The sequence below is a fragment of the Nannobrachium achirus genome (genome assembly GCF_963921795.1).
Source record: "Nannobrachium achirus genome assembly, chromosome: 11".
Lineage (NCBI taxonomy): Eukaryota > Metazoa > Chordata > Actinopteri > Myctophiformes > Myctophidae > Nannobrachium > Nannobrachium achirus.
The window spans coordinates 53,095,728-53,111,537 of NC_137820.1; the positions used below are offsets into that span (position 1 = coordinate 53,095,728).

A 15,810-nucleotide genomic window follows, 5' to 3' on the forward strand; every position below is an offset into this window, starting at 1 on the left:
GGCAGCTGCTAGGGGGTTAGAAGATGGTGCCATGTATAAAACAGAATCTAATGTCATTGAATACTGGAGTGTGATAAATGTGAAGGGAAGATGTGAAGACAGAAAGAGAGCCAGAGGTTGACACTATAACGGTTACCTGATTGCAAGTACAAGTACACGTCAGCCTCTCTGATTGGCTAAACGATTCGGCAATGGGTGTGTGAGAAAATGTGAGAGAGTCCAACATGTCAAACAACACAACAACTAGGTAAAGGTAAATAATATTGCACAAATGGGTGGGCATGTGCCTGACTTGCATCATTCCCAACTTGCGTAGCACCTGACTAGGCCAGCGAACGTCTAGTAAAAAAAAAGATGATATTTCTATTTTCTATTACATTTTATAATCTTTTAAAGCTATACTGTGTAAGTTGCTCAACTAGTGGTCAGTAGCGTCCGCGTCGGACCGGGCCTCACACCCCCACGTCACCCCCGCGTCTGCCTCCACCTCGCCGAGATCTATCTTTAGAGGGGTCCCTGGTTCCTGTGCGTTCAGGCATTCCGGAGAAACGGAGTGTTTCACCCGAGTATAGATAGAGACACACGGGCGCCTACAAATATGGCCGCCCTATTGTGATAGCTAGCGACCCCACTTCAAGATGTGCTGTGATTGGCCGGCAGTGTATAACCCTCGCTGTGATTGGCCGGTAGTGTATGATGACGTAATTTTTGCGCGAAAACCGGACCCCGGTCAGGATCATAGAAAACATATAAAGAGAAGGCTTCAGAAGCTGAAAATAACGGAGTGGGTGTTCTAAAACTTTAGCGATTTAAGAGTTAGGACAATTTTAAGATTTGTTTTATAAAAAAAGTTACATGGTACAACTTTAAATCAATTAGTTCAATTAACAGTTGCACCGGCCCTTAAATAGATTATCATGTGCAAGTATGTGCATAAAAACTAAAAGTATTTTTTTTTATATTGCCCAAGCCTACACTGGGACAAAGTGGGTTGCACAAGGCATCACATATTAGTGCATATATTATGCCTTTGTTTCCTTGCAACATGTACCAGTATAAATTGTGACCCACTGTGATATGTCCTTGTCCATATGTCTGCATCACAGTCACCAACACATGTCCATTTATCATACTGTGTGATTATAGCCTGATTACTCAGCCTCACTAAATACAGTACGTGTTGAGTAGATAGCCATGCCAGCTATGCAATGTATGCCACATTTGCTCCTTATGTGTATTCATCACCTCCAGAAGAGTAACCCAAGTGACAAGCCACTGGTCTTAACAACTATACACGACTGGGCGATCCACTGAGTTGTCAGTTGCACGAGTATGTTAGGTTAACCACGTGGGCACCACTGAGGTGTTCATTCCTTCTCTCTCCATCTGTGACATAACAGTGGCTGCGTACAGACAAGACTTTTCATTCCTCTGGACTCACATACTTTGCTAAAGAAACACCAATGTGACTGGATGTCAATGTTATCAGTCTCTCTGACTGTTCTTGTTTCTAGCCGTGTCTCCAACTTGAAGAAACAAGACACCTTTCCAGTCCGTCTCTAGTGTGGACAAAAAAGCGAGTGCGCCAATTTCTCTGATAGCATGATAGCATCTAACATCTTCTGTCTACATCTTTCATGTCTTCCGCACACACAAGGAATCTTCTTAAATGTCCGCTGTAATCTTTACAAGGAAGCTTCCATGTGCAGGTGTCTATACATAATGCATGCATGCGTTCCTGGATGATTTCAAAATATCAAGGACTAACTAAGCATAAAGCCTTTAATCTTGGCTTAAAATTAAATATCATCCCAGTAGGTTACAGCCCTGGTTCATCTTAACATTAATTAAAACAGCATTAGTACAAAGCTTTAAAACAATAGCTGCAGTTCAAGTGTCAAGTTAGAAATGCCAGGGCTTTACCATGGCTGACTTCATCAAGGCGTTAACTCACTGCATCTAACAGCTACAGACTAGAGGCCTCAGCACTAGCTCACGCCCCAGCCAGGACAGATGTGACACGTTGTAAGCTTGTAGATCGTCTATTTCCGCAATGTTTGGAAAAAATATTTGAATGTATGAACTTTTTCAACATGGAAACGATTCTGACTATTATGCAACATAGTCGCCTTTACTTTAAAGAATTGCAAATAGTTGATTTATGTAATATAATTGTGACAAGTCTAAACACGATACATTTGTATCTGATGAGGAAACAGTGAATGAACCTCCCCCTTCATCACCAACATCTAACCTGTACACCGACACCTCTGAGATCATCTACCATCAATGGACAAGACTTCATAAAGTACCCTACTTCCACTCTGGTGGTCTGAACGCCTCTTCATCCAATTGTATATCTGATTCTCACCGAGGCCAATCCTCACATTACTGATAGACAGGCCAGAGAAATGTCTGGTTCAAAAGAGGAAGCAACTTCAAAGCATACCTATTTACACACACATCGAGGTCCAAAAGAGGAACTATAGGACAAGACTCCCATGCTACTTTAAGACGTTTTCTATAAACATTATGATTACACAGACTCAAACAGGCCTCTGTCTCAAAGTTTGGTACAATGGTTTGTTATACCATATTTGTTTTAACTGTTAATGTTCTTAGAATTTAGCAAAATAACCATGATCCTAAAACGATGAGTAAAACAATCAAAAATAGTATGATAAAATACACTTCTCAATCGTGAGAATAATAACCATTTAATAATAAGTATTATATCAATGCTTGTGCTAACATCAATCATGCAGCCTAGTTGCTGGAGAGGAGGTGGAAGGCCCTGCTAAACCACAGACAGCCAACGGTACAGATGATCCATACTGAATGAGAGCAAACAGACTAGCTGATGCTGTTCTCTCTCCTGTAACCCCCAACTGTGTTCTCTTTACCATAACCAGGAAGGAAGCAGTCAGGCCAAAGGGCAGTGGAAGGAAGAGAAACAGACCCGGCTTGGTTATCCGAGGCAGAGGTCTCTTCCTTCTCTGTTAAATCATTAACAGATTAAAGGGATTCAGTTTGTTGACTAACTCCCGTGGTGAGATGTGATCTTGTTTTGGAGATGTATGAGTAGCAGTGATGTGATGCTCACTTAAGTTGAGCAGACATGTGTTTATGCCCCTCAGTCCCAGATGGGCTCTCCTTAGTTGACATACACAGTATAGGCAGGCCGATAAGCGCAAGTGGCTTGTCTGTAAACAACAACATAGAAGGAGCAGACAGAGCATCAACTGCATGAAACAGCTGTTTCCTAAAAGCTATGTTCAAAGCACATGTTGATAAGATAATAGCTAGTAGTTATGATTTCCCAAGCAAGAGGGATGTGTCATCTTCAATGTTGCTGCTGTAAAAGCAAGCTGATGATCGACCAAAACAAATGCCTGCCTGCCTGCTCTCGGCTACTGCATCGCAGACGTGGAGCTGAAAATACAAATTGCAACTACAGGATTTTATATTTGAAGCTTTTTAGCCACCTCTCAGACTAGATTGACTTACAGTGAGTGAGGATGTGGTAGGTGGTTTCAGTATCTTACTCAAGAACACATGGTTAGTCACCAACAACTTACAGGGGATCAAACCTGTGACATTACAGACTGGTCAAGTCACTTCAAGCTCTAGGTAGGGCCTAATCTTTATGTCGACACGTTTTAATTAATTAGACCCATTTGATCCTGCAGAGAGAAGTTTTGTTTTCAGCTTCACCCAGCACAAGCAGTCAGACTTGAGTGGAGGGAAAGAACATTTAGGGGTCAAGTGTCTAGCTCAGGGACATCTCAACACATTGCCAGGGCAGGAATCAAACCCAGGACCTCCTTCTTCGCAGGCGGACTCTATCCATTCATTTATGGCAGAAACTAAACGTGATACCGTTATCGAAACACATTTTTAGCCATAGCACCCATGCAAGGCACCCTGCCTCACACCACCATGATGATGCTACAAACACGTACACGTCATACAATGACATGTCCCGGGTTTGTCTACGGTGTCCTGACCTGTGTTGCGAGTTCTCTCTCTCACCTCCCCGCCCTCAAACTCTTCTGTCCAACTCAAAAAACCAATTGAACTTTCTTAAAACGTGTTTCTAGGGAACATGCACAACAGGAACACACACACACGCGATTTAGCAAATCACAGCATCAGAATTTGAGCACAGCAGCCCCAGTCCTTTAAAGCTGAGGTAACTCGTGTATGAGTGAAAGGAGACCACACCCATTGGCCACTGACCTGTCAAAAGTCTAATAAACCTGAGCTCTATCAAGACAAAAATTAAGCTATAGCTTGCTGTTGATTGTGAACTGGCCGACATGCGCTGAATAGCAATAAATGCCATTTTACCCTTTATGTAAATAACAAATATAAACGCTGTAGACAAATATAAACAGTGTAGATTAAGTTACTTTGTTATTGTTACAAAGCTTTAAACCTGCTCCAACCACAGTCACTTCATTGTGATTTGTAAGTGCAGAAATGCACCCCATAGCCACTAAAACAATGTGTTCTCAAAGTGGGGTCCTTGGGGGGGTTCCAGATAAATTATGGATAGTTAGGAACCAAATGGACCTTATGTTGCTGTAACTCTGAGAGTGTACAACTACAAACTGAACCAAATGGGCTTTTTTCACAGCACAATTCTGGTATGGGGTCCCTCCCTGGCACCAAATATTTTCAGATGGGGGGGGGGTCCGCGTCCAAATACCCATTCATGTAGGGGTCCCTGGCATGAAAGGGCTTGAGAACCTGGCAGCCAGCGCACTAAAACACAATTCTTAAAGGAGTAGTTCACCACTTTTCAACCTGTCTTCATATAATAGGTCCTCACTAATGTTCATGATAAAATATCACAATTTTTTTCTACTCAGTCCAAGTCTCCTAGGAGGGCTGTGGGAAGTTCAGAATCCATAGTCTTGTGACATCATCATTTTCCAAAAAAAAAAATTAATCAATATTTTTGAAAAAAATATTTCGATTTTTATTATCGCGAGAACAATGGCTTCCACTTTAAAATTGCAACTTTTCAGGAATAGAAAGCCTGCAGTTTCTATAAGCTGGATTGACAATCGATGATGTCACAAGACTATGGGTTTCTGACCTGGCCACAGCCCTCCTCTGAGAAAAAAAAAAAAAAAAAAAGAAAAAAGCTATTTTTGAGTGAGGACCAATTATATGAACATAGGTTGAAAAGTGGTGGAGTTCCCCTTTAAGCATTATAAAGGGCATGTGAAGGCAGCAGCTGTAGTGTTGGGTGGTGGCAGGCGATAGGCGGCTAAAAAAGCTAGCCATCTAGCTATCAGCTCTGTGTCTGTGTGAGAACTTCACAACAACCAGGCAACACAACAAGGGCTGGTCCCCTGGTGACAGCTCCCCTCGGCGGGGTTGATGGGGTCTCCCTCCTCGGTCAAAAATAAATAAATAATAATAATTAAAATGTGGGTCAGGGAGGTTAGCTGAGGTTAATTTGTACTAAGGTGCACGGCTCCTATTTTGAGTCCGGACCGTACAAGGAGCCTCCGCTCCGACGGTTCTCAAACGAGCGGAAGTTGAGCTAAAAATAATAGAGCAGTAGCGGCGGCGGCACGGCGGCCCGTTTATGTCCGCTTTACGGGCACTTTGGAGCGGACGAAAAGGCTGCGCGGAGGCCCCGGTCATGTACGCGACCCCACGTTCGCGTCTTCAACGCCCGCGGGCGGCTACGTGCGGAGGAAAATCGGTGTCTTACCTTTTCCTCGTCGGATAACTGCTCCTCATGATCCGCCATCTTTTCTTCCGGCACCACCAGCTTGTCAGAGCTCAGCGTGACGTCATAATATGGGAGGGAGGGTGGCTGGGCTGGGTCATAGGGCTGGGTTCCTCCCGCGTTGCATCAAAAGTGGTGACCTAACAAATACAGTGACTCGGGTTCTCCTTTAACGATGCCACTGACTGGGTGAGCGTAACCTGTCACCAAACATTACTACTTTTCAGCTGCCCCGTCATCCTTTGTAGAATAGATCCATCATACAGAGAAAAGAACTTCTTGGTAAGTTGAATACATAATAGGACCACAATGGAAACAAGCCATATAGGGCGTTTGTGTTATCCTTTTAGAACTGTTAATAAAGTATTCAATAAATCAAAACGTTCACATCCTAATCTCAATCTGAACAAATGCCTATGAGTAGCTTGGCCAAACTGTGGCAAAGCATTGTAGATCACGCTGGCCAGTGACTTTCAGTCGCGAGACTGTCATATCAACACACGAGCTTGCTTTTCAACCACCTTGCTTGTTTTTATTAGACAGCAAAAGAGTGACTGAGTTTGACTTTAACAGCAAATAAATAGGCCTACCTTGCAAAACGTTGATGTGTGTTATATTATTATATAGTCCAATCATGTGCATGGGTGATGGGTCTGACTGACATGTAGACTAATTATTTGGGATTATCATTACTTTGACGCGAGCGCCACCTCCTGAAATGTAAAAGTAATAACTAGTTAACTAACCGTTACAAATATTTTTGGAACCATTTAGAAAAGCCATAGCCATTGTAATGGTTACTAGTACTATGAATTTGATTTGAATGCTAAAAACACCGATCAGATTCACTTTCGAAATCACATCAAATTCTTACAGCTATGGTTTACACTGGTTTGTGTAAACCATGTAAACCATAGCTAACCGACCTGTAAACTTTACAGGTTGGTGTAAAAACACAAGTGAAGTAAATTCTTTGTCATGTACAAGGTCCAATCATTTGCAGTTTCAAGAAGGGTATTCCTCATATTAATAGGCCTACAGTGGTGTCACTGGTGTGTGTAGTCTAGTCACAGAGAGTATAGCTAATGTAGCCTAATCCTTAGGCCCAGTCTATGAAATATAAAATACATTCATTAATTATGCTGAGAAAAATGCACAATTACCCAATTAATAGGCAATACAAAAATACTCCCCTCCAACAATTATTTTTTATTTTTGTCTTGGGTTCAAGTGAAGAGTTACTGCACAGCAACAGGGCAGGAATTTCAGGGAGGCCATGAAGGCCATGGCCGCTGCTACCCCTCAGTTTGGCCTTGTGCCTCTATGACCTGAGGCCACAGTGGCCTTAATGCCCCAGCTGACTGCACCACTTTCTCCTCTGTCTCGTTCTGGTCAATATGTAGACAGTCTGACAGTAGACACCGGTGTCTTTTGTTGAGATTCTGAAATCTAAACTCCCCCGAGTCCCCATTTTAAACCAATCCGGTGACTTTGATTAGTGCAGGGCTGAGCATGGATCAGATTGTAAATACCATCATTTATCTATTTCACTGCAGATTAGGTTATCATCCCTAACCCTTAAATTCAACAAATTCTTTCAATGGACTAAAATCTTGTTTTATTATGGCCTTCCTGCCCTGGCATTTGGCCTTTGTGCCCTCAAAAAACTGAAGACACCAAAGGCCAAGTGGCCTTGCCCCTAAAATGACAAAATTCCAGGCCTGCACAGCACACTGCTTAAAACACAAAAATCTCATTGGACATATAGAACTGTCCACACTACACACATATTCTGGACGTAGGGACATTTAAAACCTGTTCATTCTGGACTGAAATGACCATATATGGACATGGGGGACACACATTTACGGACAGATAAAACCTGTTCATTCTGGACTGAAATGACCATATATGGACATGGGGGACACACAAAGCCACTCCTTGGAAGCGGCTTTCACCGCTTCAAAAAACAGTGAACTCTAAATTCTCTATCCATCCATCTTCAGCCGCTTCTCCGGAGTCGGGTCGCAGGGGCAGCAGCTCCAGCCGAGTGCTCCAAACAACTCTTTCCCAAGCAACATTAGCAACTTCCTCCTGTGGGATCCCGAGGCGTTCCCAGGCCAGTTTGGAGATGTAATCCCTCCATCTGGCCCTCGGTCTGCCCCAAGGTATCAAGTAAAAGAAAATATACATGATCATTACGCTTAAACATTCGACAATTAGGGTCTAATATTTCTACAATTGCTACAAATTGCTACAAAACCATGTATATCCATCACTTTGGGTTTGGGGCATGAACAAGAAGTTGAAGGATACCGTGCATGTTCACAAACACCACCTTGTTAATCAACTGAACACTGAACTGTAGGCCATACAAGTTGGCACCTTGACAGAGTGCAGTTTAGTTATGTTTGAGTGTTTTTTGTCCAGTGGGAAAGGGGCTATAAAGATGAGTTTTTATAATGTGTTGGATTCCTTGTGCAGTATACTGACATCACACTGTGACATCAAACTACATCACACTGTGACATCAAATTACATCATGATAACATAGAAATTGCCCTTATAATCTGTTTATACCTGTTATACAGGTGGTATTGTCTTAGGTAGCCGGAGCTGTATAAAGTTGTCTTGCTATCAAACTCAATAAACCCTTATTGTAGATACTTAAGTTACCTACCATAGAACCTAATTGACCCAGGGGTGGTTTCTGAAGGGATAATGGCTTGTGGGTCGAATCATGTACGGCTGATGTGCATGCTCACATTGACCTTTGGGTTCTTCATCGTGGAACTGGTGGTCAGTCAGTTGACAGGGTCTCTAACACTGCTGGCAGACTCTTTCCACATGCTATCTGACGTTATCGCGCAGATCGTGGCTCTGGTTGCCATGCGGATCGCTGGGAAGACGCAAGCAACGGATAGGAACACGTTCGGATGGATCCGTGCGGAGGTGATGGGAGCGTTGGTCAACGCTGTGTTCCTTACTGCGCTGTGTGCCACCATTCTCCTGGAGGCCAGCGAGCGTCTCATTGAACCCCATGAGCTGGAGAATCCTCGCTTACTACTCTGGGTGGGTTTTGCAGGGCTTTTTGTCAACCTCCTAGGGATCTGCCTATTCGGACACGGTGGTCACTCCCACAACGGTCATTCGCATGGAAAGAAGAACAAGGGTAAAAAGTCCAAAGGATCATTGGGAGAAGCAACCATCAAACTGGTGGAGAACTGCAACAATCCAAATGAGAGACGCCGTCATGAGATCACCCACAATGAGGGCACAGAGGCGCAATTGAATGGCATGTCACTGTACGAGGACAAGGATAGCATTCATCAAGACTCTACTGCCCAGCTCAACATACGCGGGATCTTCCTGCACGTGCTGGGTGACTTCCTGGTTTCCGTCATCGTGGTGATCAACGCCCTGATCTTCACCTATGTGTGGAAGCCCTGCGTCGAAGGCGAAAACTGCATCAACCTTTGCTTCAACGACCACAGCATGAGCAACAACAATACCCTGGTGGAAGGCTCCACCATGTTCAGCAGTATGATGCCAAGGATGGCTGGTCCCTGCTGGGTGCTTTACTTGGAACCCGCCCTCTGCTACATTACTGTTGGCATCATGTTGTATTTCACCTACCCTCTGCTGAAGGAGTCGATGCTCATCCTTCTACAGACTGTACCCAAGCAGATCAACATGAACGGACTGAACGAGCGGCTGCTCGGTCTGGAAGGAGTCCTCGCCATCCATGAACTGCACATCTGGCAGCTGGCTGGCAGCCGCATCATCGCGACAGCGCACGTCAAGTGCCACGACCCAGCCTCCTACATGGATGTGGCAAAGCGCATCAAGGACTTCTTCCACCACGAGGGCATCCACGCCACGACCATCCAGCCAGAGTTTGTCACGTTCAACTCAGAGTCACAGGATTGTGAACTCCCCTGTCAGTCTCAGTGTGCTCCCAACCTGTGCTGCAGCAAAGGGGAGAATGGCGCCTCCGAACATGATGCCGCAGCGGAGGGGAACTTCCCACAAGAACCGTAGGGTATGACCACTAGAGAGGTGGACTTGTGTCTGAGATGGACAGGGTAACAGAGGACAGGTTCAGAAAATACTGGCTAGGCCACAATTAGCTGACTGTCTTTTTCAGGCCTTTTTTTTTCTTTCTTTTTTTTCCCAGCATAGATGGGGAATGATGGCCCTGTCATTGGCCACGACAAAAGTAAACCGTGCACAAAAAGTAAGTAAACTTGACTTTGGTCCATTATATCTCCCCTTTAATAATACCAATTGGTATTGTGTTTTATATCATTTTTATCGTTGATTAGTCACCTACGACGAGGTACAGATTGTAAGCATCAGGCATTCGTGGAATGAGTAGCACCGACCCGAATTTGCCATAATGGCCTGTAATACTGTTCTGCTGGCAATCACTCTCAGTATGATGTCCAGTCTGCAACAAAGCCAAATGTCAAACGTGCTAGATCGTAGCCAATCAGATAGGCATAAACGGGAATGCTGTATTTCCGCTAAACTTGAGGATTGATGGATTGGTGAGCTTCACATGACATTTTGGCCAACCAGACTATAAATGGGCCAATCTCCATGATTGGTCGTGACTTCGTAATATTTTACTATAAAACAGGAGAAGCGGCGCAAACCTCTAGTAACAGCATAAACTAAAACAGGAATAAATAAATAAATAAAAGAAAAAGAGAAGTGGGGGAGGGAAAATAACAATTACCATGAAATAATCCCAGCAAGCACATCAGTGACGTCTCGATTGGGGCCAGATCACAGCCCATATGGGGATGATCTTGACGTCATTACCAGGACGTCATATGGACTTTTTTGTTTGACAGGATTATTGTTATTGTTTGTAATGTTAGTTGAAATATGAGCATATAACCTTGGTTATTATTCTGGGACATATGTGACTAGTTATGATATTTATCTGGCCTAGAATATCACCTGATTTCAACCAACATAAATCCTGTCAAACTTAAAAAGTCCATATGACGTCCTGGTAATGACGTCAAGATCATCCCCATATGGGCTGTGATCTGGCCCCGATCGAGAGGTCACTGATTGGTCCAGGTCCTGACCGTGCTTGCTGGGAATACTGTGGGACAATGAATGACAGCATTGTCACATGCTCCAAGATTTATCAGTATTGATATTATTGAATACGGTCAGGGACATGCTGGGCCCCTGATTCAGCCCGGGAAAAAGAGTTGGAGAGGCCCACATGCTGCTACTCAAAGATTTGCCATTTCAGATCATGACACGTGACAAGCCAGTGGGCCAATTACTGTACATGAGTTATATTTCGTCGTTGTCGGGTGGAAACCTTGTATGTCCAAAACCGTTTGTTTTGTATTTATCATTTTAAAAATGATTTAAACTAGTGAAAACAGCCGATCTACAAGCACACAACGCCTCGCACCGCGAGGCGTTGTGTGCTTGTAGATCTGCTGTTTTCACTACTTTTGTGCAACGGCCTTATATGATGAAGCATCATATAACTTTACTTTGCAAAAAAATGTATACATTTGAAACTTGGAGATACGAGGTTTCTGCCCGACAGTGACGATTTACTTTGTTGGCCGCCCAGCCCCCAAAATGGAACGAAGGCCGACACTTTATTTTAATCTTTTTTCCTAATGGCCGGCCTGGACCGGCTGGGAATGAACCAGCCGTTCGGGAGTTGTCCCGCTTTTCCCAATGGCCAGCACGTCCCTGAATACGGTGACGGTCATATGTGAGTTTCTCCAAGGGCAAGAACTAGAGGCCTGAGTCAGTCACGTCTTTACAGAAGGTATTTGAGAAGTGGACCATAATAGTAGAATGCATTCGTTTGGCAAGATATAGGCCTATCAACATGTCCAATAAACGGTTGGAGTCCAGAACTAGCCTTCTATCATAGTATAATAGATAAACTGGGTGTAAGGTTAATACCCTACCACCACATTTTCTGAGAGTGGACCATGTTCCAGATTGATTTGGGAAACATGAAGGTGGAGAGGTGTGTAATATGGTCTGTGAAAGAATTTAGCTCAATGATATTTAGAGAGGTACATTTAGGGTATATCTCATTGCAGATGGAGGTCCACTCCGCATCAAATTTCACCCAGACATCCACCTCCCATACCCACTTCAGTGAGTCATATGAAGAGGCTCCCATATTGACCAATATATGATATATGTCTGAAATATGACTCCTATATCATGGGTAATACATAGCCTAGTTTTTGGGTTTCTGTCATTTCAAAACACAGTTTCCCCTCTTTCTTCTGAAGAAATGTTGGATTTGAAGAAATCCTTATTTGTGAGATTGAATTGTTCTTTTAGTTGTTGAAATGATTTCATAATATTCTGGATGTATTATAAGGCTCATGAATAAGTCTCAAAATGTTTGGTTGGTTAAAATGCATCAAACACTCTAAATGGATATGGGATATGTGCAGGTAGTCATAACTACAGCATGTCATAGGTGTGTGTGTGTGTGTGTGTGTGTGTGTGTGTGTGTGTGTGTGTGTGTGTGTGTGTGTGTGTGTGTGTGTGTGTGTGTGTGTGTGTGTGTGTGTGTGTGTGTGTGTGTGTGTGTGTGTGTGTGTGTGTGTGTGCTTGCCCCACTAGATGGAGTTGTAGTACTGTAGCCTATTGCAGAGTTTAGCTTCCTCAGAGCACTGAGATAGATTCACAATATGCAATGCATTAGTCATATCTTTCATGCTGCTAGCAGAAAAGATATCATGTATCCTAACACTGACATGAAACTCATGTGCATCATTCTTCATTCTTAAAATAGGAGGACAAAGGGGGCAGAGACAAAGAAGAAGACAGAGGGAGAGAAAGGGAGGGGGGAAAGAGTTTGGCAAAACATTATCACAGGTGGTGCACCTTATCTAGACTGAGTGTACGAATGGGACCAAATGGGCCTGCACATGCGCTGAGTTATTGTAAATTAACACTCAGGACTACATGTCTGCAGCATTCGTGGAGGTGTGTTCAGGAACACCGAACACAGGAGAGTGAAGAGTCTGAAGTCTAAAGCACAACAAGCACACACATACACACTTTGTAAAAATCTACAAGCTCACAATGTGTCCCATCATATTGTGAGCTTAGATCTGCTATATATGCTTGCTATTTAGGGGAAAGAAAAATATATATTTTTTATGTTTTGGGATATCTTTCACCTATAATGACATACCCAAAATGGGCACAACAGGTTTAACGTCTGTGATTGCCTGTTGTTCTGTGCTATTTGACGAGCGCTGCAGGGAGCTGTGCTAAGCCGCTATACAGTAGGCTTAACCTTTCCATCCCTCTCACACTGTAATTTATCCTTTGAAAAGGCTCTGAGCTGCGGCTCACTCACATACTGCCGTGTCAACAGTCAGGGGGCCCAGGCCTGTACTGTATTTGTTTCATTGGGGTCACCTGAGTGCTCATGTTGCTACTGTATTATGCTCTTATTACGAGGCCGCAGCACTGTGAGAAGCAATGACAGTAATCCACGTCATCTCATGATAGGACTGTGCTATGTCTGCCTCTTGCCATTCTATTCCACCCACTGTCAGAGAGAGTGGCAAAGAGAAACGTTAAACTCACAGTGCTATTATTGACCTCTATCATTATCCATTACTGTGTCCGGTCACTCAACGTAGCTGCATCTGTTTTTCCCTTTTTCTTCTTCTCCGACCATATTATGAACTAGTTTGATTCGTCCAACCACAGAAGAGAATTCTCTGTATATTGTTACTGCTTTGTTAGAAGCACAATCAATAATCCTTGAGTAACCAACAGGGTTTTTTACAGAATGTATGGTGAAAGATCCTACATGAAGTACAATGCAAGTGCCTTGCTGCTCTTTTCACCCCCACATTCTCTCTTAAAAAACAGGCAGTCTTTTCAAACCAGGCCTGTGGTTTATGACATCCGAGGTGTTAATATAGGCTATACTGTATAAAATGTTTTTTTGCTCTTTGCTGTGCTATTGTGATAATGGCCTAATTTGCGGCTGGAATTAGTAGCCTACACAGGCCTTTGAATGGTGCAACCAAAAGTGTTTATTCACCATGACATAAAAATACAGAAGATGGCAACAAAAGACAGGAGCTCCAAAACAGGTGACATGGCAGTTTCCACCTCTTTCACCATGTCCTACCACCTAACCTCGCGTCACAAGGCTTTCTCGGAGGAAAGCCTGGTATTCGTTTACAACGGGCCGTTTGATCCGGTCTAGGCGGAAACCACAAGCAGAAGAAGCGGCGTAGTTTTTTTTTTTTTGTTTCTCCCCGTTTGTTTCCCCAATCCCTATTAAAATGCTCGAGTAGAATAGTGTAGTCTTCCCAGTCACTATGAGTTGGACTAAAAGATGCATATACCAATTTTCCAAAAGCAAAGCTACGCTGCATCAAGGGGTTTATTAGGTAGGCCCTAAAATTATGTCCTTGAGTGCAGGGGAATTATTTTGGGTTAAAACTGTTTTGATAGTTCCGGCCAAAGCATAGTCCTTTGAGGACTACAACATGAGGTAGAGTGGTTTCCGCTCCCGACAGGATCAAACCCCAAAATGTGAAGCGAACCCAGGCTACCTACCACCAGCTCAAGCTAATTGATATTGACAACCATGTCAGGGGGTATGTTAAAGAACATAGAAATACATAAATACATATACCTTCAACCCTTATAAAATTATATTAAAAAACCTCCATGAACTGCACGAGCAACGATTCCTTCACTATTCTTTTCTTCACACTGCAACATTAAATATCCTAGCAATTACAAAAGCACATCCTTAACTCTGCCAATACTAATGGTCCAGCTCAATTACACTGGAAGACAGAACAGCAATGTGAACAGGTAAATGTAAGCATTGCAGGTGGAACTCATCAGGCTGAGTGCCAATTCAGCTAGAGCAGAACTACAAACTTGAAATGTTCCAATAAATACTTAAAATCATGACACTATGCATTCATTAACTGCATAATATTAATTGTGCAAATTACGCTGTCCAAGTAACTTAAGTGCCAATGTCCAGCTGTGCAAATACTGAATGCTACAATCAACTCAGGTTATAATAAGCAAAAATCTGTTTCTCCCCGTGTCTATAGGGTACCCTCACAAAAAACATGCAGTAATCCTGGTCTCTATACTGCCTCCCCCCTGCCAGCTGGAGCGCCTGATGGATGGGAAAGGAACTGGTTGGAATAACGTGTTCCTTCCACGCGCTACGTCCAACCGGGGAAACTCCCCCCTGTCAGGTGAAAAGAAACAACTTGGACTTCTCATGCATAGAAGGAAGCATGAGGCTCAGTCCATTGTCTCCCCAGGTTGGCAGAGGGAGTGTAGCGCCCAGGATTACATTAGATAATTGACACTGGATGAAAAATGGGTTACAAAATCATGGGATAAAAATTAAAGTAAAAGAAAAGGGAATACCGGTATTGACTTGTCCCAAGGGAAAATAGTTTTTACTGCTTCACCCACCAGATGGCTGCTCACGATGGCTCTTATGAGAGGAAGCCATTAGGAGTTAAGCATCTTGCTCGGACACGTAGCTTGGGTGAGCAGAGGGTTGAACCGGCAACTTTCAACTTTCGGATTCCCAAACGGCCAATGTCCACCATGGCCTCATCCACTGCTGCCCAGTGCCCACTTCATTTGTGGAACTACAGTGAGACAGACCCTCATTCCCTCTTTGCTTTTCCAACATGACACACAAACTCACTTCACTGCTTCAACCACTTAAGCCCTATGTAGCCTACCTCGTTGTACGTTGAATAGCGAAAATAGCTGAATGGAACAATTTTTAAAATGTGCCCAAAATAGGGGCACAGCTGATTCAGGTACCTGGCTGGCAGCTGTACTGAATACTATATGTATCATACGGCTGTTGCACATCAATAACATAAATACAGCACTGTACTCTGCAGCGCTAACTTAATCTCTGCCTCAGTGAGGCACCCACAGCAGGAGTGGTTGAATAATCATAACGTTTCAGATGCAGGACAAAGCACGCCGATGGACCAAACACAGGGATTTGAAACCCCTGT

The 15,810-nt window shown here is 43.5% G+C and overlaps 2 protein-coding genes across 2 annotated transcripts in view; one reads left to right on the plus strand and one right to left on the minus strand.

Moving 5' to 3' along the window:
• LOC308293941 (F-actin-capping protein subunit alpha-2) overlaps positions 1 to 5,802 on the minus strand; it is a 29,483-nt gene extending 23,681 nt beyond the window's left edge. The window contains exon 1 of the mRNA XM_080736615.1: positions 5,732 to 5,802. Coding sequence (XP_080592741.1) covers positions 5,732 to 5,770 — 39 coding nt within the window. The 5' untranslated portion in view covers positions 5,771 to 5,802. The remainder of the gene's footprint in view (positions 1 to 5,731) is intronic.
• A 2,668-nt stretch (positions 5,803 to 8,470) lies between these two features.
• Positions 8,471 to 9,790, plus strand: LOC308294447 (proton-coupled zinc antiporter SLC30A1-like; the record flags this gene model as incomplete). The annotated part of the gene is made up of 1 exon (XM_080737180.1): positions 8,471 to 9,790. The coding sequence occupies one exon, from the start codon at positions 8,471 to 8,473 to the stop codon at positions 9,788 to 9,790; it is 1,320 nt and encodes a 439-aa protein (XP_080593306.1).
• Between the last annotated feature and the right edge of the window lie 6,020 nt (positions 9,791 to 15,810).